Raw genomic sequence first — 23650 nt, forward strand, 5'->3', positions numbered from 1 at the left:
ATCTTTTGATCTGTCCAATTCATACCCAAAGATATCCATTTTCTTCACCATGGAGCCTTCCATCGAACTCACCCGCCGCGCACAACCTGATACTACTACGGCCGAGTCTCGAGGTCCTCAAAGCTCATCGGTACCACCTCGACTCAGCGTTGACTTTGGCTGGCGGAAATTCAAATCGCTCCTTTCCGACGAGAATAGTCCCAAAGCAGAGCCTCTATACATCCTCGAGTACCAACTCGCCAAGAAGCGTCTCAAGTTCAAGCGCTATTCCACTGGCGAGGTATTCGGCCTCGGCGATTTGAACGTAATCAGCATCGATGCCGACTACGAAGTCCACGGACGCAAAGACCAAATCGTTGCGCAGAGTCGTCTGAAGACTTCCTATGCCCATCGCTCCACTGCCGCATCTACTATTGACGCGCCGGTCACCCTGACCTGGTCCAGCGATAGCAATTTCACCACATGGGACTTCGTCTGCTGCGATGAGCAGCAACTACCCGTGGCCAAGCTCACAATGAACATTTGGGGTCTAAAGAAGATTGCCCGGATCGAGTTTATGGGTCTGGCGGAGCAGAACCAGGAATTGCAGGAGGAACTGGTGGTGACTTCCTTGACTTTGGGCTATCAAATGGCTTTGCGGACGGGTAATCTGTTGAGTCTTGTCGGGGCTCTCTTTGCTCGCCCTGGCCACGAACCCAAGACTCGTGGTCCAGGCCACAAGACTGCTCCCTTCTCGTCTCCTCGGGCTTCCTTTGAAACTAGACAGTCTCAGACCCCCGCCACTGCGCAACTTGCTTCTGGGGCCGATCTTCATTCGGCTATTTAAATTTCGTTATATGGAGACTGCGGGATTGCATTTGTTTTTAGAGATACCAATTCATGTCATGGTCTGAAAGGCCTTTTGCGTTTTAAACAATGTTAAATTTAATCATATTTCACAAATGTTTGCTTTGCTACTGGTACGTAGTATAGATCAGAGCGGGAAAGCAACATCCCGACCAAGCGACCGAGCCACCCAGTAACCTAGTGCCTGCCGAACGATATTATTACTAGACCAAGTCCGATTCGGGTGCACAGCATGAGCCAGAAGAACCATGAATGTATCGGAGGCCCTATCAACCACAAGTGATGTCCCTGTAAACCCAGTATGGCCACCGGCCTGGATATTAGCCATAGGCCCAGAGAAGTAAGACTGGTTCAATTCAAACCCAACGCCATGTTCATCGCCGGGAAACTTCCCGTTGAAGTTGGTGAACATCAAGTCAACGCTTTTCGAAGTCAAGATTCTCCTACCGTTATATGTCCCGTTATTTAAGACCATCTGACACAAAATGGCCACATCGCCCGCGGAAGCAAAAAGACCCGCATGTCCACTCACTCCATTCAAAGCCCAGGCATTCTCGTCGTGTACAGTGCCCCGCACCGGTTGGGGACGTTTAGGCTCAGAGGAGCCGAGGACTTCAATTTGGTACTCGGTCGGTGCCATGCGTGAATAAAATCCCAATGACTCAGCTCTGATATTACCCTTATTGAAGAAGGTACTAGTCATTCCCAAATTTCGAGTCCAAGAATGCACAAGATCTTCAAATGGCGTTCCGGTGACTTTCTCTAACATGAAGCGCAGGTTCATAAAATTGAGGTCCGAGTACGTATAGGTTGACCCAGGAGGATTGACCAGCTTATGTTGAATGATTGCTTCGACGCGCTGCTGCATATTCTCATAGCTCGGGTCGTATAGCCCTGGTTCGGGATCAGGAGGGAACCCGCTGGTATGAGTGAGCAGCATCAGGACGGTGACATTTCCTTTCCCATTTGTTGCGAACTCGGGAATATAGGACGCGACTGGTTTGTGTAGATCCAATTTCCCGTCATCGATGACTCGTAATGCTGTGATAGCCGTAAATACCTTCGTTAAGCTAGCCATGTCATAAATCGTGTCCATTCTTGTCGAGACCCACGCGTCCGGTGGAAGAAGCGTGCCATTTGCATCAGCATATAAACTGGCATTGCCGAAGGCGAATGAGCTCACGACGGCTGCCTTGTGGCCGACGATAACAGAGCCTCCCGGTAAAATGGGATGTACTTCATCGTACGAGTGGGATCCATAGTTTGCTGGGCGAGTATATTGGCTCAGATTCATCTGCATTTGTGCAAGTGGCTCCGGCAGAAGACCGACAGACTCTGGCGAACCGCCTCTCAAAACACGGTCTGCGGCTGCTGCGAATGAGAGGAATGAGGTGATGAGGCCGATGGTGGCCGCAGCTTGAAATCGCATCTTGGAATAATATTTTGAGGCTGCAACAGAGCAAACTTAGGATGACCATTCCTTAAGAGATATATGTCAAGTTCATGGGGCTGCTTGAACATTGACTGCAATCCGAGGGAGTTGTAACAATGTTGCATTCTCGCTGAGATCTGCGTTTCAATCCGTGTTGATGTCCCCACTTTGCGACGTGCGAGCGCATCTCGTACGAGTATCTTGCAGGCGGGTGAGCCCGACGAGGCTCTCAGCCCCGCACTGGACGAGATTTGGCATCTTCACCTTCCAGGGGGTTTATATTATACCATATGCAGCATTAGTATCATGTTCGTCCGAGGGCGACGCGCCCCCTTCAGTCTCAAAGCGCCATCCAATCCGGTTACGGGAACCCCGCCGGTCAAGCAGGGCAGCAAGGAGAATCAAAAATAAAAGATGTGCAATTAGCTGATTAGCTTTAATTCCGTATTTGCAAAAACTATTGAAAAGAAATCTTAGACAAGAAAGATTGACCAACGGATAGAATCCAGATCACGACAAAAAAAAGAATTAGAAAAGAGTGAATTGGGGTACGCCATCTACACATCGATCAAATCCATAGTGGGCAAATCAGGATCTGAGTCCAGCTCAGTTCGCAGATCAGGGACATCCTCACTCAAAAGATCCTCCTTCGTGAGAATTCTAACACCGCTGTCGATACGCTTGCGGTTCTTGCCACGTCCGTACTCGACATCAACGAAACGAGTCATGCTGACAGGCGTAATAGGTTCACTACCCATAACAGTAGTTCCATCAGACATAAGATCGTCGGATTTGAGCTCCCAATTAGCGGCACGAGCCTTTGCTCGCCGTCGCTCCAACCCCACGCTCTCTTTCATGAAAGCAAATGATCGCGCTTGCTCAGCAGCCCATTTATCGAGCATTTCGTCACGAGCCTCAGTTTCGATCCGTAGCTGTTCCTCCAGGCCGATATTGACCTGACGCAGACGATCTGCTTCGCACTTTGCTTCATCAAGTGATGTATTAAGCTCAGAGATACGAACATTGAGGGTCCCCGTTTCTTGCTCGTGTTGTTGCAGTTCCTCCGAGGCCGTTTTGCCAAGAGCATTGGAGGCAACGCGTTGTTCTTTCTCAAGGCATTCCACCTGCGCCATCAGATCACATGCTTTGATCCGATTCTGCTCCACGGTTTCTTCGAGTAGCCGGATTCGCGTCTCATACTCGGAAGCAGAGCTTTCGGTTTCAGAGCGCTGTTGCCGCTCACTAGCGACTTGTTGCTTAAGTTTCGCAATCTGCTGTTTGTACTTCGCCTTTACGGCGACGTTTTCATCTTCCAGCCTGCTGACCAAGTTTTCAAGACTCTTCATATCCTCGTGATATTTATCCAGGGCGGTGTTTAATCTGTCAATCCCGATGGTTTTTTCCTGGTCTTCGTTTTCGAGGTCCTGAAGTCGCATTCTGGTATGTAACATGTCGCCGGCAGAGGACGCGATAGAATCTTCGAGGTTGCCGATTTTGTTTGCTGTCGCTTCATACCGATACAAAAGGTTGTCGAACTGTCCTCGGAGCGCCTTTTCTCGGCCAAGCGAGCCATGGTGGTGTTTTCGTTCCGCCTGAAGGTCTTTTGCCAATGACCGCACTCGCTGTACTAAGGCACCTAGTGTTGCTTTCCCGTTCGCTAGGCTGACACCAGCGGTCTCACCCGGGATAGCCCGCTCGAGCTCCAGGCGTGCCGAATGGAAGTGGCTTTTTATGTCAGAGACCACTTCTTCCGCACTGGCGCCAGAGAAGCCTAGACTAGAGCATTCTTCGTTGATACCTTTAAGGGCCTCCGTGGCTTCAGCGGCACGGGACAGAGCAGTTGTCAAGGTGCTGACAATATTATCGAAGAAGTCTTGAGGGGGTGAAGGTAAGCGAAGGATATCGCCCACACTAGCGTCCTCGAAAGCGGATATTTGTGAGCGACATCTATTGAACAGTTTCTCTTTTTCCGATCGAGCCATCTCCAAGTCCAGGGTCAAGTTGTACATATCCGAATTTGCGTGGTTATCAGCAAATGATGTCTGGGTCGCGACGTTTGCTATAGTTGATTCCTCGTCATACATCAGACTTTCCGGCACTGGCGTGTTGTATTCACGCATAGCACGAAAGTCTGGCGAATTAGAGACAATTATGGCACTGTCATTGAGCGTGAAGGTATCTCCATCGGCAATTTGGAACGTCTCGTTCTGGTCCCTGTCGGAAGCCACAGAGATTCCCTCGTGAGAGATCGCTCGCTGGGGCTCAGTTTGATGAACGCCAGCCTGTGACGACATCCAAAATGATTCGTAGGATGGCAGACGACTATCAACATCATCGCTTTGTTTCATAGAATCCAGTTCACGTTGCAAGTCGTCTCGCTCCTGGCGGAGTGTGTATAGCGTCTTCTCAAAATTGCGGCTCTCACGTTTCTCTCGCTCGATCTGAGTAATCTCATCACTCAATCCAATCCGGCGGATTCTCCGTTGTGTACGGCAATCCAAGATCTGGCGTAGAGGAGTGAACTGGTAGACTCGTTCTGAAGAGAATTCGTCATGTTCTTCGACTGGGTCAAAAGCCCATTGGAAACGAGGCAATGGTGCCGATCTCCGGCGTGCACTGCGGCTCGGGGTCTGATTTCCACGCCGAGAAAACTTGCTGGAAGGCTCAAATGAGGTGCGTTTCATTGCCGGAGTCAAGCCGGTGGAGCCTACCGTAGTGTCATGCAGCAAAGGACCGGGGTCCGAAAAACGTACTCGCTTCCTAGACTTCCGAGGCGTACTTGTCTCTTGCTGCTTGGATTCGACAAATTCTGTTGCTGCAGCTGCAGCTTGTCTCGTCCGATGGGAAACAGGAGGCTCGCTGGCTAAGATTGATATGGCACTATTCCTGCGCTTTCGGCAGGATGATCGCGTCTCCATATTTGCGTCGTGATTGAAGAGCGAAGCAATATCAAAGAAAAGGGAATAGAATATAGAGGACTGGGTAGTACAACAAAGTAGTTGTTTAGAATATCAAAGAGTTGGGCCGAATAGAAATGCAATGTAGCAGGACAACAACAAATCAGAGAGAAAGGGATTTAATGCACCACGCTTATAAAAGAGAAGGAATTGTATACATCACAACATAAACAAACATTCAGACGCGCAGGTGGGGCCAGTGGCGCTTTTCCTGGCAGAGGCATACTAGGCAGGCACAGATACAGGCAGCAAAGTCGCGCCTGCGCGTGTCTGGGCTGATATGTGCTTACCTACTCCGGATGGTAAACAACCTACCGTTTTAGGAATGGTGGGTCACGTGATCCCCAATGCCGGTAAACATCATAATATTCATGTTTGCCCAGCGCTGTTAGACCATAGCATCGTCGATGTAAATTATTGAGCTTCTAATAATCAGGTGCCCAGGTGTAAATTAAGGGTTACTCTTTCTGTGAGATTGGCTGGTCGCGGTCAGTTAACCTCAAAACTTGAATACTATTTATACATCCATGGATCGTTAATATTCATCACTTGGCATACCCAACTTTGTTAAAAAAAAAAAAAAACCATGAATAATCCAGTACTACTATCGATTCCACTGAGACCTCAAAGGCTTGTCCTACACACTGAAATGCCAAACATTTAATGGTACAACCCTCGCAGTGATCCATACCCATATGTACATACTTTTCTCAACGTGATGGGGATTGGAAGCTTAACCGCAGCCGGGCCGAAGGATCTCCATCGCCACTCGCGGGGAACCAACTTCTCCCAGTTTGGTCCCGAAGATCGTCGTCCTTGAAATCCGTCCCAGCCAGCCGCTGTCGAATTTCAGGTTCACCCCACGCCCTGTTTTCATTTGCGGAATTGGCTCCATTTTCATTTGGGGTCTCATTATCTTATCAGCTTGGCCAACCACTCACCTTTGACATCCAGGTGTGCCTCCCTGGTCCCCTCCTCTCCAACGCACACACTTTGCCCCGGCATTAGAGCCCGTCTAGTTGGAATCCGTCTAGGGCGGAGCTTCCTCTTTAGTTTACTCTTTGTTGCAACCCCCTCCCCCACATCACCAAATGCTCCTTCACCCGCTTGCTCTCATGTGATGTCATCTGCGTCGCCGAAGGGGTTCGAGCTAGCATCAATACCCACACACTTCCTCCTCTCTTCAAGACCAACACTGGGAGGTTGACGGGAATCATGGCAGACGTGGTGTCTTCGAACGAGGTATGTCCCACCGAAAGCTAGAATCGTGTATGGCAAGGCGATCTCGTCTACCGGCCGGTGAGGGGCATTTGAACTGACTGGTTGGACAGGCTTCTGCGCTTCTGAAACGCCGAAAGTACATCGACGATATTCTCCATGACCAACAGTGGACCCATACTACTCATGCATCATCAATAATCGATAAACTACCCGCCGAGATCCTTCATTCGATCCTTTCATTCCTTTCCCCGCACGATCTTGCCCGCGTGTCCGCTACGTGCCGTGCCCTCGGCGAACATGCCTCCAACGACCTTTTGTGGAACCGACTACTCAACTCCCATCTTCCATTTCCGATCCACGATTCGGGCCCCTTTGACACATTTCGCCGATTGTACCTCGCCCATCTGCCCTACTGGTTCATACCTCAGAACAAAATCTGGTTCGCAGACAACGAACACACTGGAAATTTGATTCTAGCCCGCTACGATAACCGACGGGGCGTGATCGAGGCATACCGTTTAATTGCGGATCGAGGCTCCCCTGAATTCCAGGTTTGGGAAGCACACCCAGATGTGATGATCCAGTCATTCCACCCCACTGTCAGCCTGTGGTTAGATGACCCCGTGCTACTCCTCAAGGATATGGAGCCTTCAGAGCCGACATCTGAATGCCAAACTTGGATGGCAGAGCGCAAGATGCACATGCCTGCTGAGGCCAATCATCTGTTTAATTCGCTTATTCTGTGCTCCAATCAGGATACCGATGTCCAAGAGTCTGATCACCTTTGGCCACCACCGACTATTCCCAGCAAAAGTCGTGTAGTCAGATCGACTGAAGACGTGGATGTAACAGATCCTGGGCATTGGTCTGAAGCATCCCAAGAAGCATTTCGCATTCGTCGATGGACAAACTTTCGATTGATGGTATCGCCGGGCCACAACTCAGCTATGATTACGTATTCCACGCTCGATCCGACTTTGTACACACCAACTAAAGCAAAGCCCTATCAAGGTATTTGGGTCGGGGACTATTCAGCTCACGGGTGTGAATTTCTTCTTATAATTCAGGGTGACCCACCGGAAGATGAGGAGGTTGAGGATAATACGGACGAAGTCCCGAGCGGAAGTTTGCATGCCCTCAAATTGACGGGAGACCCCAATGTGCCCCGAGGAGAAACCACATTTCTCTCGAGCGATATTGGACCAAAGGGTCTCATCAAAGTAGGAAACGAGGAGCCCTTCAAGGGTGCTCGCATTGTACGGGCCCAGGGACACGTCGCTGGCCTTGGCTTCCATGATGGTAAGTTATCATTTCCCCGACCAGACTAGCATGTAAAAATGACCAGCTAATAAAATCATCGCTCGCAGACACCTACATATCATCTCAGCTCATTCTTGTGTCTACGGAGTACATTGCCCATTATTGGCAGGAGATGGGCCACATCTCTTATTACCGCCGCGTGGATATTGACACCCTCCTGAAAACATAAATCGCGTGTTTCTTTTGTGGATACCACCATGTCATCCTGTGTCTCTCCTGTTTACATACCCCTTCTGTTTGCTTGCACTTCCATAGGCAACCATTGCAAAGTCTAATAGGATTGTCGATTAATTTTTTGCCTCTTCCTGCACCAATCATTGGAATAATAACGGGCTCCACATAGGCAGAAGCCGATCCACCCCATAGAGCTCACATACTATGTGATAGATAGCTTCTTAAAAGTGGTGTAGACTACTGATTGAATTGAACCCTGTCTGAATGTGAGGTAAGATGCAATGGATTCCACGAGGCGCAGATAGAATAGATACAGGTACAAAAGGTATCGAAAGGAAGGAAGGAAGGAAGCCAAAGACGCCGTAGCTCTGAACAGGATGTCAAAAGTAGAGGCTGGAGTGCAGCACAGCACAGCACAGCGCGAGAAGAGAAGAGTTGTTCGTCACTCGTGAATCCAGCCATGGCCTCATTGCAAGTCCACTTTCAAGCGTGAAGAGAATATGCATAGGACATGCCATGCATATGATATGCACAAATGCCGTCGAAGAAGTCGTACAGTCACCACAATGGGCCGGATGTCAAGTCGAGAAGAGTTGGATCGAAGAAATTGTCGTCGCTTGCCAATTTACATGGTCAAATCAGAATCACCGTCTCCGCTCGAACCAGCCTGATGAACCCATCACCACCACCGATTGATCCATAACCCACTCCCCAACACCGAGGTAGCTGTCGATCCACTTCTTGACGTCTTTGCTGTCGGAGATCTTATCAGAGTCGAGACTGGGGCTATCAAACGTCCCCGCACACACACAACCCTCAAAAGGGAGGTGCGGCGAGGTCAACCGAGTTAGCCTGCTTGTTCGGTGCCCGAGAGGGGGGCGTATGGTATAAAGAGGAAGGAACCGAGGTCGGAGGATAGAGTGGGGTGGTATTTACGTGAGACCTGTAGAGCGCTTGACACCAGCCAGGAAGGCGGAGACTGCGAGGTTCACAGTCAGTATTGACGCGTTTCTGAATTTGAGTGGGGTCGAGAAAGGAGGACTTACAGAGTACCGCATCAAATGCGTAGTGAGTGATACGGCCGAACTGTTTGGACATGGTTGAGGTTAGTTCGGGCTGTCGAGATGGTTGGGGGTTGTGGACCGGTGGAAAGAGAGTATATGACACGCACCATTTTGAGGAATGGGTAGAATGGGAATAGAAGACCGAGGAGCATCAGAAATCGTAGATCGTGAGGACGAAGCGGTCGAGTTAGCAGGTCAGGCAGCGGACGGGGACTCTAAGCCTCACGTGGGTCTCTTTCACATGACGGTGGCTGTGATGTTACGTAATTAAAGTGGCTGGTCGATCAGGATCACCTGATATCACCTGATATCTCTCATGAATCAGTATATTGTTCTGCCTAAAGCGGTGAGGATAAAAATGAAAGTGGGGGTTGCTCTCCCAGCAATGATCTGCTACCCTACCTTACGCTACGGTGCTCCCTGTCTCGGTATCGATAGCTAGCGTTATCGGTAGTGGCGTGGCGTTGGACCAAGTTGAGCCCACCGAAATGCCATTTTTGTCCAGGAGGAGGGGTTCGAGATTCAGTCAATTGGGTGTCGCTATTTGTCACATTCCATGATAAATGGGACCCAATCTACGCTGGTTATGCCAGCACGATCCTCCACTTGCGGAGGTCTACAGTACATTGATTGTTTTTTTTCCCTTTTTTTTTTCTCTCCCAATTGTTAGCCGACAGGGCTGCCGCCGGTTCCGATATGTCCAATGGGTTACAGCAAGGCGAGGGCAGCAGGGTGCACAGTACTCCGTAGAGTTGGGCAGGCACAAATGATATCATAAATGTAATGTAATAAATGTAAAACGGGAGGAATGAAAACCAAAACCAAAGGCAAAGGCAAAGACAAAAGCAAAGCTAGCCAAGGCGACTCACCGTAGACCGTACTCCATTCACCGTAAAAAGCTGGGGCGGAGGAATCCACGTCCACCGGGGATGAGACTGTCGGCGGCCAACATTTTCCCTCCCGCCCCTCACCCACCTTTTCTCCCCCCTCCTCGCTTCCCTCCCCATCCTTCCTCCTCTTTTAAGTCCAATTGATCCTCCCCTTCTGCTACCCTAAACTATCCAACAGTTTATCTAGCAATACAAAATGGCGGCCACTTCTTCCCTTGACCACCTGAGCAACCGCATGAAGCTGGAATGGCACTCCAAGCTTAACACCGAGATGGTGCCGGCCAAGAACTTCCGCCGCACCTCTATCATCGGCACCATTGGTATGTGTCTGCCCCAAGGCCACTCCTTTTTATTCTCTCCCCCAAGGATAGTCTCGAAAGAGGAGCCCATATACCCATCCACAAGGCAAGATGGGGTGACAAAAAAAAATCTTTTTGCTGACCAGATTCCCTCCGCAGGTCCCAAGACCAACTCCGTCGAGAAGATCAACGCCCTCCGCACAGGTACGGCGCGAAGCTCCTCCGTAGCAAACTGATCGGATAGGACTGACTGGATTGTAGTGGGTCTCAACGTTGTTCGCATGAACTTCTCCCACGGCTCTTATGAGGTGAGTAACTTATCAGTAAGATTACCATCCAAGGATAATCCGATTGACCTTGCCACCAGTACCACCAATCTGTGATCGATCACGCCCGTGAAGCTGCTCGCGTCCAGACTGGCCGTCCTCTGGCCATCGCCCTTGACACCAAGGGCCCTGAGATCCGTACTGGTAACACCGTTGACGATGCCGACATCCCCATCAAGATTGGCCACGAGCTCAACATCACCACCGACGATGCCTACGCCGCCGCCTGTGACGATAAGAACATGTAAGAACTCATTCCCGTTCCTCGGAGGTTGTTCAGAACCGCTGAGCCTGCCCGACCGCAATGGTGGCGATCACGAACAATCGTTTTCTGACTGGCGTGCAACAACAGGTACCTTGACTATAAGAACATCACCAAGGTGATCTCCCCCGGCAAGCTCATCTATGTTGACGATGGTATTCTGTCGTTCGAGGTGATCGAGGTTGTGGATGATAAGACCCTGCGCGTCAAGTGCTTGAACAACGGCAACATCTCTTCCCGCAAGGGTGTCAACCTGCCCGGTACCGACGTAGACCTGCCCGCTCTCTCTGAGAAGGATATCGCCGACCTGAGGTTCGGTGTCAAGAACAACGTTGACATGGTCTTCGCTTCATTTATCCGCCGCGGCAGCGACATTACTCGCATTCGTGAGGTCCTCGGCGAGGAGGGCAAGGAGATCCAGATCATTGCCAAGGTTGAGAACCAGCAGGGTGTTAACAACTTCGATGAGATCCTCCAGGAGACTGACGGTGTCATGGTCGCCCGTGGTGACCTGGGTATCGAGATCCCCGCCCCCCAAGGTCTTCATCGCCCAGAAGATGATGATCGCCAAGTGCAACATCAAGGGCAAGCCCGTTATCTGTGCCACCCAGATGCTGGAGTCCATGACATACAACCCCCGTCCTACCCGTGCCGAGGTTTCAGACGTTGCCAACGCCGTCCTTGACGGTGCTGACTGTGTCATGCTGTCGGGTGAGACTGCCAAGGGTAACTACCCTTGCGAGGCCGTCAAGATGATGCACGAGACCTGCCTTCTGGCCGAGGTCACCATCCCCCACTTCCAGATCTTCGATGAGCTCCGCAACCTGGCTCCTCGCCCCACTGAGACCTCCGAGTCCATTGCCATGGCCGCTGTTAGCGCCAGTCTGGAGCTGAATGCCGGCGCCATTGTCGTCCTGACCACCAGGTATGTCGAACATTGTTGTTTGTCGAGTATTGACGTGTTTGATTGCGTACTGACCAAATTTGCAGTGGTAAAACTGCCCGCCTTCTGTCCAAGTACCGCCCTGTCTGCCCTATCATCATGGTCACTCGTAACGCTACCGCTTCCCGGTACTCTCACCTGTACCGCGGTGTCTGGCCCTTCTACTTCTCTGAGAAGAAGCCCGACTTCAACGTTAAGATCTGGCAGGAGGATGTCGACCGCCGTCTTAAGTGGGCCATTAACCACGGCCTCAAGCTCGGCATCGTTAACAAGGGCGACCCCATCGTCTGCGTCCAGGGATGGCGTGGCGGTATGGGCCACACCAACACCGTTCGTGTGGTCCCCGCAGAGGAGAACCTTGGTCTCGCCGAAGAGTAAATCTGCTCTGCGTCGAAGACAACAAAAAGTCAGCGAACAGATCTATGCCCCCGATAACATTTCTTGCTTTTCTTATTTTTTAAACTGTTTCACGCTGGTGCGCGGGTGGGGTTTACATACCTTTCTTATCTTTTTTTTTTCTCTCCCTGTTTTCTTGCTCCTTCGAAGCCAAAGATCGTTGCTGTGCCATGGTCAGGACCATTGCTTTGGGGGGAAGGTTAATGCATGTGATGTAAATGAGAACGAATTTAATGCCTTCAGGTCAAGTGCGTTGTTAGCTAGCCTAGATATCCCTAAAGAGAAATCAATAGACATAGACCTAGGGAGATTAGTGTGTCCACCATGTTCATGAAGATGATTAGTCCTATTCGCAACATTCTGCGAGTGAGCCCAGTCTTTCAACTGCACGTCATGCGCGGGATGGTTTGCTGCAGGTGTACTGCGCTATCCAGCTGGTGCTGTATTCTCAAAGAGACATGCACAAGGGCACTTTTCTTGGGTTGCGCATGATTTCCACGACACAAACGAGGCAGAAGCAGATGAAGAAGGAGAAGAAGGAGAAGAGCAGAAGAAGGTTGTCGGAAAGACCTGCCACCTGCCCTCAATTGCGGGGACGAAAACGAAATGTCTCTCTCCGAGGCCGAGGCTCCATGTGTCCGGCTGCCCGTTGTGGTACCCTCTCCCTGCATGACCCGGCCATTATAGACAACGCAGTCGTTCAGATCTCGCCGCCACAGGTTCAATGCGGTATACCAGAGTGTCAAGAGGAAGAAACTCCCACCCAAGGATAAAAGAAAAAGATTAGATCTGCGATTGGGAAAAAGCTCGTCTGGCTAAAAGCAATTCCCGACGGCAACCCCATTCGGCTCCCGGTTTTCGCCGAGTGTCTCCGGGTTGTCGCCTGAGGCTTCAGGCTGCGCTGTCGATTTAACGTAATTCACCACCGAGTGAGCCACCGCAGAACACCATATTAAATGCTGTTTTTAAAAATCTTATATCTCAACAACTACCACTTTAATCTATTCTAACATAAGTATACTACTAGGGATACGCTTTCTCTACAATATATATGAATTTCAAAGAAATCTAAATATCGCATAACTACTAGTATGATACATAAATTATGTCGCATTTTAGCCCTATGAACTAGAAATATATACAATGCAGATACTTTCGCCCCAAAAGTCCCTAAATTCCACTTAGGTACTACGCTACCCATATAGAAAGCGATCTTGAAATTTGCCATCTATACGAGCCCTGATAGTTGAGATATGAGATTGTAATAAACAGCATTTTATCTGGTGTTCTGCAGTGGCTCACTCGGTGGTGAATTACGTTAGTTAGTGAACTATACAGATTAAAGTTAATGAGATGAAAGGCGATGGGATAGGATGGTATCATGACTTCAGATGAATCTAAGTAAAGGCGTATCTGCCGAGATCCGAAAGATGGTGAACTATGCCTGTCATTCCATCATTTTCGCCTAACTTCGAATAAAATCAGATCAGTATTCGTTGTCGTCCAAGTCGTCCTCGCCGTCATCCTCGCCGTCGTCGTCGCCTTCCTCGTTATCTTCGTCTTCGTTTTCCATCGCAAAGCGCGGGTTAGTTGCCTCCAACCCTTCATCAATTGCCAATTGTCTCGCCGCCCCAGTACCAGCAATCGTGCCTAGTAGATGACGGTGTTAGCTTATTCTTTCTTCTCAAAAAGAAAGGTCCCTCTCTCCTCTTCCACATACCAGAGCTTAAAGCAACAGCAATGGACTTATTCACCGTCGAAGTATCCCCAGCCACAAAGCAACCCCGAACATTCGTCTCTCCATGAGGTCCCCTCGCCATAGCATACCCGTCTCGGTGAGAAGTCTGAATCCCAAGCCGAGAAATAAGATTCTGCGCCCGATTTCGCGTAGGAGGCGTAAACATGAGAAAGCCCAGGTGACTGACACCCCCATGCCTGAACTGGATCATGATTGAATCATCCTCCATGCGTGTGAAATGTCGAATTTTGCGTGAATCGAGTCTGCAGCCGCGCGCCAGTGCCATGTCGAGGCTATCCTGGAATCGGTATTTGGAGGGATCTTCGCCATTCGTGTATATTGTTAGGTCGTTTTGCGAGAGGAAGTAGGCCATTAGCGTGGGGGCGATATCGTCGAGGGAGGATAGTCCGAGGACGCCAGCTGCTTTGCCTCTCTTTTCGAATCCGTCGCAGAAAATCCCATGGACACTGGACATGTATGTATAACGCGTTAGTTAGATGAAGGCTCCAGAGCTGAAAGAAAAGGGAAAAAGGAACGTACATGACATCCCCCCAAAGATCCTGAAACCCGGGGATATCAGGAAGAATATCCACGGACCCAGTAGCAAGAATCAACTTCTTGCCCCTGTGGATAGTCCCATTCCGATCGCGAACCTTGAATTCATGGCGCGAGTCTCTGGTCTTGAAGGTCCACGCGCGAATGATGGTAGTTTCGATGAAAGTGACCGTCTCAAATAAATTGACGATCTCTCGTCTGGCCAGGGCTCGGAATCGCTCAGGGTGTTGTCCGTCGTGAATGAGAACATTGTGTATCTGGTCCGTTACATCGTTGCGGTATTCGTGTGAGTCGAAAACTGCCACGCGCCGGCAGGCTCTTGCGAGAGATGTTGCGGCTGCGAGTCCTGCTGGGCCTCCTCCGATGACGAGGACCTCATAGCTGTTTTGGATGAGACTCATGACTGGTGACATAGAAGCTTGTTTTATGAGAATTCAAAATTCAAATTCAAAATGAAGTTGAAATTGAAATTGAAAGAGATGGGAAGGAGAGGAAGTGAGGTGATGCCTCGAAGGCTTCCCCGTTGAGTCGAACTACGATGAGCCCAGAGAGTATTACATATTGCGTGAGTCTTCAGTATTGGTACTATCACTTGCACTTGCACTTGCAATTTCACCTGCACGTGCTCTTCTGAGCATGATGAGCCGTGCCTTCCTGTTCTGTCGCTGTGTAGTTCTTTCCCTCCCCAGTAAGCTGGTTAACCAAGTCCTTGGAAGCATATGGCATTCAATATCAATCAGTGAATAGAAATAGAAATAGAGATAGAAGAACTAGAATGAATCCTGCGTAGTTCGCACTCCCGCAGTGGAAAAAAGAAAAAAAAAATTGTGTAGGAAGCGTCTTGTTTTTGTTTAACCCGTCATGCGTTTCCCAAGTAGCCCACTGACCCGAAGGTCACCTAGCCCCGCCGGTCTACTCAGGCTGTATTTGCCAGGCGCGGGAAAAAAACATACAACAGATCTCGGGAACCTTCCCCCAGGCCAATTTGAAGAGTCTGCTCATCGATAAAGTACAAGATTAGAAACACCTTGATACATTCGAATAAGTAGGACGGCATCTAGTTCCCCAATATTCTAAAGTGAATGTAAGAATTCATGAGAGCCTCCACCAGGGCTTCATAGCCTATGTTCTCAAGCCGGACTATATGCGCAGTGTGATTTACCAAAACATCAGATGTATTAAAAAATCGAATCAGCATATGCTTGTGAGCAATGATAAATGATAAATTCCACAGAAAATAGCAATGTTACAATGCATCTATCTGCTCACGTATTCATTATCCTCTGGGAGATAAAAATAAAGCAACGGCCACCAGGGAGGATTGCGGTTTATATCATGTGCAGGGTCAATCCCGCAACCCCTCTGGGACAGCTGCAACAACATCAGATCTCGGTCATGGTCTCGTTACTCGTTATCGCAAAGAAAATGCATATTGTGGGTCATTGTAATCATAGAAGGGGACCGGCTTCCCCACTGCCATCAAAGGCTTCGAATTCCGTGAGATGGCTGGCCTGGGGATCGCCGTGGGGTTGCCGGTACATTGCACTAGGTTGAAATTGGTGCCAGCAGCTGTCTCAGTTAGCGCTCATCCTGAGTCTTAAGAAGGGCAGTGGGGAATAGGGAACATACCTTGGAGCTTGAAGTACGTATCTAGCCATCGCTTCTCGGAATCGGCCCTTGTACTCCTTGGGACTGGTGACGGTAGGACGGTTGCGACTACTGCCAGCGAAGCCGCGATCTTTGATCCAGGACTCAAGCTTCTTGTCCCAGGTATAGGTGCGGATACAGTCAATTATACCCACCACCAGCTCGCTGCGCTTGTCGTCAATGGCAATCATGAGCGAATAGTCCATGACATTTTGTCGAGCCAGGAAAAGCGTGTCATTCCATACACTTTGACCAAGCAGCTTCTTCGAATGCTCTCGTGCAAACAATGGAGTTTCGTAGATGAAATCGACCATGTTCTCGTCGAGCAAGACCTCGTCGCGCTCACCGGTACTTTGTACCTTGCGGTTGCGCATCGAACCTTTCAGATCGAAGATCCGATTAGGCACGCGGTCATAGAACAGGTTCTCCATCAACAACAGGAACCAATTGAATTCCGTTCCTGTAGATGGGTTCTTGATGATAACCTGGTAGAAGCCGAACATCTTGGCGATCGCGGACGGCAACTCATGGAATAACGCCTCGGACATGATTTGGAAGTATGCAGGGGCGAATTTGAGGAAGGCTTGGGTCTCAATCGGAGAGAGAGACTTGAGGATGAATCGATCGTCCAACGTCTTGAGGAACAGTGATTTAGTTTTGCCACCCTTCGAATCCCACTTGGCGCACCGGGAAAGCGATTCCACAATTCGATCAGCAACACCGCATTTTTTGCGCAGAGCATCGAATTGTTCGGCATAGAATACTTTGCACAGCATCTTGGCCTGGCCTTCCTGAAACTGGTATTTGAGGTGAGTGCCAGTTGCTCGCAGGAGGGCATGTTCCACTCGAGATTCTTCCAGAGCTTCCGGTCCGCTGTCAGGTTTCTCTTGATACTCTTCCTTTTCGTCGTAACGCTGCTGAATACTCAGAAGCTTCTCTTTATAGTCGGGCGAGTCCAATGCAAAGGAAATCAAGGAGCTAGGCTCATCTTCTCGTACGATAATGTCACAGTCTGCGAAGACGTGGTCCATGACCGTGAGGGGATAATCAAGAGCTGTCCATCCACTGGCAGATCGCTCAGACCAGAAGTTTGTCAACATTTTGAGGAGTGTTGTGCGCTCATGCTTTGCAAGATCCTTGAATTCGAGTGAGTCGTCATCGGGCAGCTTGACCTCATCATGAGAATCAACCGGGTGAAGTCCCTCCGCCGTGTTTCGATCCTCATCGCTAGCATTATCCTCAGGCTCACCTTCTGACATGAGCTGGGAATCGGATCGTACAATCCTTCCTGGCTCAAAGGACTCAGTTGGGGACTCTGGTAAGGGCTCTGCCGATGGCTGCTGGTCTGTCCGGTCCATAAATTCATCGCTTCTCCGACTGGAGTCATCCATTGAGTGTCGCGTTGCTGATGACATGTGCTCTTCTCCATCAACCGGGGGTTCACGCTCTTCCACGGCTTCTCGGACGTTCCGATAAACCTCCACGATGGGTTTCGACGATGCTAGCGGGAAAGCGCGCGATTGGGCACCACTAGCCCGCTGCCGTCTCTCGCGCTGCCGTTCCATCTCGAATTCACGACTTAGCTGCTCGAAATGCTTGGCAAGGGTTGAGACATGTGTACTACCCCGTTTGGGTGTTGAACGTGGAATGAGAGAGTGCCCTGAAGCGAAACGAGCATTCTTGAGCGCGGATAAACCCAAACGATCGGTCAACTTCTTGTCAGATGCTTTGACAGGCTCGCCTCGTGAACTGCTAGCATCATTCAAATTCAATGGACTTGTCTTCCCTCCAAAGGATCTGTCCCGGACAAGGTGGGCCGGTTGTGATTGAGTGCGCAGTAAAGGAGGTGAGCGAGCTTTACCAGACCGTCGGAAAGCCCCTTCAGTGAGTCTTGGGATAGCTGAAGGTTTATTAGGCGGCGTGGCTGGTAGATCAGCAGAAGTTTCGTCCTTCCCTGTATCACTCGCTAGAACAGAGCAATCCGTTCCCTCGGGAGTGGATAACTCGGTACAGTCGTTTCTGGATTTGGTTTCAGCGGGTTCTTCTGTCGCATCCGGGCTAGACAGGTGCAAATTCGGAGAAGAAGCTGCGCCTGGTGGCGAAATTTCAGAGTGACCACTTGAAACAGCCAGGTCGAGATGGCGAACTTCATCTTGTGAGACAGCTTTATCCTGATGGGAAGCCTGTTTGCCGTCCCCGGGACCAATGGTCGAATTTATTCCCTCGCTTGGAGTGAGCACTGGAGGTGTATCAACTGCCTGCGACATTTCTCGGTGCTTTTTCCCAGCATGCTCCTCAACCACAGAAACCAAGACATCCTGAGCCTTTTCAGGAGACAGAGTCATACGTCGCGTGAATCTTGGTTTTTTGCTCACTGGGGTACTGCCGTCCTCCACATCAGTTGGCGTATGTAGGGGGGTCATCCGTAACCTCTGTTGCATCTTTATCAAGGAAGATCTTCTTGAGTTGTAGAGTCGCCAGTCTTTTGATGTCTTTCTCCGATGGGAAGAAATTTCGCTCAAAGTCTGCGAAGATGGTGTCCCATTCGACAACCTTTTCCTGAACCGCACGGAATACCTCATTCAAAGGTATGACCTCCCAGTAGCGTGAACCGTTGTATTTGTCTTGCAATTGTCGTACCAAGAAAGCGTGATCCTCATGAGCCTTCTTGATCAAGTCATCTATCTCTTTTTTGCTAGCATCTAACAGCTCGGGAACGACACTCTCAACGTTGATTCCCTTCAGACGCGCGACAACTGATGTCATGAACTTGCCGAGTCGTTGCTCTGTGCGTGTATAGACTTCATTTCGCAGCTTCAAATCATTATCCACCTTCCAGGTGACTCGAGGTCGTGGAACAATTATCTCGAGGAGATGAATTTTATCGTATTGGATGCGCACAGCAACGTCTTTAAAGCCAAAGTAACGGAGATGGTCTCTCTGGAGATCGTGCGGACAAACACCGGCACGCGCGTGCAGATTTCTTCCCCAGAACGAGAGCTCAAGATACTTGCCGAAAGAATATTTGAAAGTACTTTCCGACATCAAGGTAGCTTGAGTCTCATGTCCGCAAATTTTGCAAACACTCCACATCAGGACTGCGTCTTGCAGTCCTCGGAGCTTGGAGGCATGAGGCTGGAGCATCACGCTCAGTTGGGCGTCACCATGGACGTATTGGCGATGATGCTCGAACATGAGCTTCTCACAGCCATTCACCCCACAAGCATGGTTCGCTGATCCACAGAGTGCCTGCACAAAATGGCCAAGCGTGCAATCCTCTTCATACATGACGTCGTCTCCGTGCTCATTGTAAAACTCCAGGGCAAATACATCTGGCCCAGCACACGGGACCGACGTTGTCGTACAGACAAGGCTGTAAAGGACGACAATGTTCTGATGAGAATACGGGTCAAACATGTTTGAATTGCCCGCCACATAGGCTTCCCACTGCCGTTTCTGAGTTTGGTAATGGTAGAAGACTCTGTCATATTCTGCATCATGCGCTGCACGCAAAATTTCCTTGACCTTGGAGGGTGCATCACGCGGTGATTCATGGACCATTTCAGGTGTGATCAGTATGAATTTCTGTGGCTTTACTTTTTCATCTGAAATATCCCCCGTGGATCCATCGTTGTCTCGGAGACCTTTCAGATACGCCAATCTTCGTTCCATTTCTCTGGTACGCATCAGCAAGTACGGCGGTTCGAATTTGACGAAAGGAGAAGTAGACAAGATCTTCATTTGGTAATCTTGGACAAGGTCGTCATAGTACGTTGGCATTGGAACATTTTCGGGAACTTCGATCGTCTCAGTAGCGGCCAATTTCTGGTTCTCTGGATCTTCGGCCGACTTTTCGGTTGTCTGTGAAGATTCCAGTCCTACCAAAGCTGGGTCACTTTCATTGGCACCTTCATTGTCGGCGCCGGCCTTCTTCTCAGTATGAGGTGCGACCTTGACGTGCTCCACCGGCGATGCTGGTATCTTTGCAAATTCATCGCGCATCAGGCATGTCTCAAGGCGCAGATTGTACACGACATAAACCATGAACTCGGTAATTTGCTTGACTTGGGCTAACACATCCTCTTCGGCACCACGAAGGACAATTGTGCACCCTAGTTCTTTCGGACAGCCGGAAATGTACATGTATGTTTTCCTCCTGCCCGAATGAACGTATGTTTTGACATCAAAGCTGCTGCATTCACTGCGCAGTTCAGTCGTCAAGAGCTTGTCCATAGAAGTCACAATTCTGGTTTGAGTACATCTTGATACAGCTTCGAGGACGGAAGGTTTCACGTTGTAGGCGGTTGCGATGCGGGCTCTCTCAAGAAGATCAAGAGCTAGACCGGAGACGTTGTTCTCAACGAGTAGTAGATTTGGCCTCAGTGCCGTAATCCGACTGACAAGGTTTTCCAGGAATTCACGTTCCTGTCGAATGACAGGCTCAAGACTCATGAAATGTTGTTGCTGACGAGCATACTCCAATGGAAATGTGAGGATCAAGATATTTGGACAGGGGATACTTCGGGACATGCTTTTCAAAGCTAGATTTTTCGTGAAAACCAGCCCTGAAACATAAGAGGTGTCTCCCGGTCTCCCACCTGGTATCTTCTTCAATTTGATGTAATGGCGGATATCCATGTCATCTCCGCGCTGCACATCCGGGTCCACTTCATCAGCTGTCTTCAGTAAAATTGGCACCAGAGCGTTCTCCCAGCTCTCCTCGTTCGGGACAGAGGCCGCAATCAGAAGCTGACGCAGGAGCTTACGAACGTGCTCCAAGCTAGCTTTGTTCAGTTCCACTGGCGGGACCCCGGTTCTCCTCATCGATGAACTTCTAGTCATCTTGAATCCAGCTTCTCTTAATTTGACAGGGAATGGGACAGGCGGGACGGATGTATCCTGTGGGAACATGCTGTCTTTGGAAGCTCGGGGAGACTGGCGTTGGTGGACACTGCTAGCAACGCTTAGATTCCGACGACGTGAGGGACGAGGCAGATTCACTGCTCTAGAGCTGCTTATACTAGCATCATCCGCATCACGAGTGGGTTGGGCGGTGCTCGGGATACCGCGTTCTCCGAAGGCTGATCGGCCCTTTTTCATAGCCGCAAGAAGTCCACCGAAAGTGGCTTTTTCACTGTCACCGCCACTTTTAGACAGGTTGGTATCTGTTACCGCGGACAAAAGACTGGGCTGTTCGTCACCACTTGATGCGTCATCTGAAAGGTATTGAGCAAGGTCGGGATCAATGATATTGTCTTTGTGGAAAGCGGGAAGGCGAGACTCTGTGCTCAGATCATCAACATGGCGACGCTGAAATGGCGCTCGATCGTCATGGTAAGGCTTAAAGCTCCGAATGAATTGTTGGCGAGAATGGTGGCGCTTGTGGCTAATTGAATGGGGCCTAGTTCCGAGGGAGGATCTAAGGGATCGGGAAGATGTCGGCCGTGCCAAAGAACGTTCGGGGTTGATTTCAAGCACTGCCGATCGGCGATTATGTCCCTCGCCTGCACGCCGTGTGGCTGGGATAGCCATGGTTGGAGTTCTGAGCACATGATCGATTGATTGTGATATGACGGACGAAGTATCATCATCGTCGACAGATGGACGGGCACTGCCCCAGCTGAGCTCAGATATCCGGGGGTTCATAAGAACGGGGCTCTGCTCGCTATCTGAAAAATCAGAAGAATCATCCTCATGAGCATTTATCATTCGTTCACAAGGCTTGCAAACGCGAATAGATCCAGGCTGTCCAAATTGAGTACCGGGGATCAAAAGGGTGCATTTTGAGTCAAAGATCTGGCCGCAAGTACGGCAGTGATGCTTTCTGCGAAATGTTGTAAAAGGTTCACCGCAATGAAAACAGTCCTTCGCATTCTCATCACGCATCCAAAAGTCTCTGCTCATTAATCTACTTCGTAGCTGTGATATGACACCATCGGAGCCAGGTGCTGCGGCCCGGCTATCTAGCGGGGCTGGTACTCGTGGCACGGCCGTATTAATTGGAGGCAAGGAAGAAACCGTGGTCGCCGACTCTGCCGTGGAAGCTCGAGACATCACATACCCAGGGAGTCTATTCTTGGCGTTGACTGTGGTTGGCTTGAGTCTGTCGCTAAGCATAGTTAGGCCAGGAGCCTCCGACGGCAATTTCTTCCCTGTCTCCTCGCGATTTATATGGCCAATATTCTCAGCAGAAGGGTCTGTACGAAACGATCCGCCATCCTGGGGAAAGAATTTAGAATGGGCGTTTGCGGGTGTGGGTGCGATGGTTGCTGGCTCGCCCTGGTTGAAAGACATTCGAGAATTTGATCTAGCTTCTTGAGCTTGAGAAGCCGTTTCTTTGAGAGGGTCAGATTGCTTTGAACTTCGTGATAACGCAGACTGAGACATGCTCTCTGGAAGCCTCGGCAGATCAGCAGATGCGGATGACTTCCTGGCATGAATTCCCGAGGCTTGGCTTGCTGACATGGCCGGTCCGCCTGCATCTACCGAATCGTGGTCTTCATGGATGCTCTCGTGTGTCTTTGTCGATAAGACGGGCGAGTGTGGGTGAATTTGGTCTAGTGCAGAAGACGATTGGCTCAAGGACAGATCTACGGGACCGTCTCTGCTTCCAATGCTTGCTGACTCGGCATTCTTAAGTCCATGTGAAGGAACGTTAACAGAGCTACTTCGGGAGCGGTGGTCCGCATTTGCATGGAGCTGCGTGATGGTGGGATCAACCGCACTGGAGCCGGTGTTGGACTTTGTCAAAGGCGCAATACTGCCTTTGATACCTGGAGACGGCGGAACAGACGCCTTCGAAGATATACTGGCACTTTTGGAAGATATCTTGGAGCTCTTGCCGTTATTGGTGGGCGGGGCAGACTCTTGCGGATGCTGGAAATTAGTCATAACCGGCGAATGAAGCCTGGAGCCTTGAGACGAGGCGGGATGCGACGATGCGAGATCTCCATGGTGAGCTGCGAGATCCGAAACCGACTTCGTCATCGAGCGTTCTGGGACCGGACTTTTCACTGGGGGGGCTCTCCACCACATTCTTGTCCATCGGCCTTGTCCCGCCACTAACGATATCTCTCATACCACCAACGGAGGTTCTGAACCGAGTGTAAAGTCCACTCAACCCTCCCTGTAGCTCCTCTGATAGGCCTTTATCATCGTGGGCCGATATAGGGGTCGGGGGGCTGGTGAAGTCGTTGAAATGTGTCAGTGAGTCGGACTGATACGCAGCGTTATGGATCTGGTCTAGAGCTGCATCTTTATTTTCTCGTTCGGTTCGTGTAGTCGCTAGTGAGGCCTTAGACCCGCGTCGACCGAGTCGGAGAAACCCAGACGACGCGGAGGGGCTCGGCGATCGAGGCGATTTATGTTCCATGCGTGCGCTATTGCAGTCAGCCCCAAAGTTCGTAGATCATGATTCTGACAAGTCGAAGGAAGGCGGGGTGGGTATAGGCGGTATTTTGGAGATCGAATAGGATATTGAAGTCTAGGGTGGCCTTGCACTAGGGGTATGTCACCCAGTCCTGGGGGATTGCAGGGTCTCCAGAGGCGATTTAAATAGCGCAGTGGAGTTGGAAGTGAAG

At 50.2% G+C, this 23650-nt stretch overlaps 9 protein-coding genes across 9 annotated transcripts; 3 read left to right on the forward strand and 6 right to left on the reverse strand.

The window, feature by feature from the left end:
• Positions 1 to 49: 49 nt before the first annotated feature.
• N7481_003898 (uncharacterized protein) lies at positions 50 to 826 on the forward strand (the record flags this gene model as incomplete). Its single annotated transcript, XM_057263117.1, has 1 exon — positions 50 to 826. The coding sequence occupies one exon, from the start codon at positions 50 to 52 to the stop codon at positions 824 to 826; it is 777 nt and encodes a 258-aa protein (XP_057124778.1).
• A 147-nt stretch (positions 827 to 973) lies between these two features.
• N7481_003899 (serine hydrolase domain-containing protein) lies at positions 974 to 2275 on the reverse strand (the record flags this gene model as incomplete). Its single annotated transcript, XM_057263118.1, has 1 exon — positions 974 to 2275. The coding sequence occupies one exon, from the start codon at positions 2273 to 2275 to the stop codon at positions 974 to 976; it is 1302 nt and encodes a 433-aa protein (XP_057124779.1).
• Positions 2276 to 2835: 560 nt separating this feature from the next.
• On the reverse strand, positions 2836 to 5196 carry N7481_003900 (uncharacterized protein; the record flags this gene model as incomplete). The annotated part of the gene is made up of 1 exon (XM_057263119.1): positions 2836 to 5196. The coding sequence occupies one exon, from the start codon at positions 5194 to 5196 to the stop codon at positions 2836 to 2838; it is 2361 nt and encodes a 786-aa protein (XP_057124780.1).
• Positions 5197 to 6450: 1254 nt separating this feature from the next.
• N7481_003901 (F-box protein) lies at positions 6451 to 7945 on the forward strand (the record flags this gene model as incomplete). The annotated part of the gene is made up of 3 exons (XM_057263120.1): positions 6451 to 6477; positions 6567 to 7755; positions 7824 to 7945. 3 exons carry the CDS (start codon positions 6451 to 6453, stop codon positions 7943 to 7945), a joined length of 1338 nt encoding a protein of 445 aa, XP_057124781.1.
• Positions 7946 to 8594: 649 nt separating this feature from the next.
• Positions 8595 to 9048, reverse strand: N7481_003902 (DUF1748 domain-containing protein; the record flags this gene model as incomplete). Its single annotated transcript, XM_057263121.1, has 3 exons — positions 8595 to 8730; positions 8887 to 8929; positions 8997 to 9048. The coding sequence occupies 3 exons, from the start codon at positions 9046 to 9048 to the stop codon at positions 8595 to 8597; spliced, it is 231 nt and encodes a 76-aa protein (XP_057124782.1).
• Positions 9049 to 10100: 1052 nt separating this feature from the next.
• Positions 10101 to 12112, forward strand: N7481_003903 (pyruvate kinase CDC19; the record flags this gene model as incomplete). The annotated part of the gene is made up of 7 exons (XM_057263122.1): positions 10101 to 10224; positions 10363 to 10407; positions 10465 to 10511; positions 10571 to 10773; positions 10882 to 11281; positions 11331 to 11716; positions 11782 to 12112. 7 exons carry the CDS (start codon positions 10101 to 10103, stop codon positions 12110 to 12112), a joined length of 1536 nt encoding a protein of 511 aa, XP_057124783.1.
• A 1625-nt stretch (positions 12113 to 13737) lies between these two features.
• Positions 13738 to 14824, reverse strand: N7481_003904 (FAD/NAD(P)-binding domain-containing protein; the record flags this gene model as incomplete). Its single annotated transcript, XM_057263123.1, has 2 exons — positions 13738 to 14335; positions 14409 to 14824. The coding sequence occupies 2 exons, from the start codon at positions 14822 to 14824 to the stop codon at positions 13738 to 13740; spliced, it is 1014 nt and encodes a 337-aa protein (XP_057124784.1).
• Positions 14825 to 15871: 1047 nt separating this feature from the next.
• Positions 15872 to 18415, reverse strand: N7481_003905 (uncharacterized protein; the record flags this gene model as incomplete). The annotated part of the gene is made up of 2 exons (XM_057263124.1): positions 15872 to 15992; positions 16053 to 18415. 2 exons carry the CDS (start codon positions 18413 to 18415, stop codon positions 15872 to 15874), a joined length of 2484 nt encoding a protein of 827 aa, XP_057124785.1.
• Positions 18416 to 18467: 52 nt separating this feature from the next.
• N7481_003906 (uncharacterized protein) lies at positions 18468 to 23442 on the reverse strand (the record flags this gene model as incomplete). Its single annotated transcript, XM_057263125.1, has 2 exons — positions 18468 to 22946; positions 23008 to 23442. The coding sequence occupies 2 exons, from the start codon at positions 23440 to 23442 to the stop codon at positions 18468 to 18470; spliced, it is 4914 nt and encodes a 1637-aa protein (XP_057124786.1).
• Positions 23443 to 23650: the final 208 nt, after the last annotated feature.

The sequence above is a fragment of the Penicillium waksmanii genome, assembly GCF_028829765.1.
Source record: "Penicillium waksmanii strain IBT 27052 chromosome Unknown utg000004l:1.0-5674109.0:1.0-5678898.0, whole genome shotgun sequence".
NCBI lineage: Eukaryota > Fungi > Ascomycota > Eurotiomycetes > Eurotiales > Aspergillaceae > Penicillium > Penicillium waksmanii.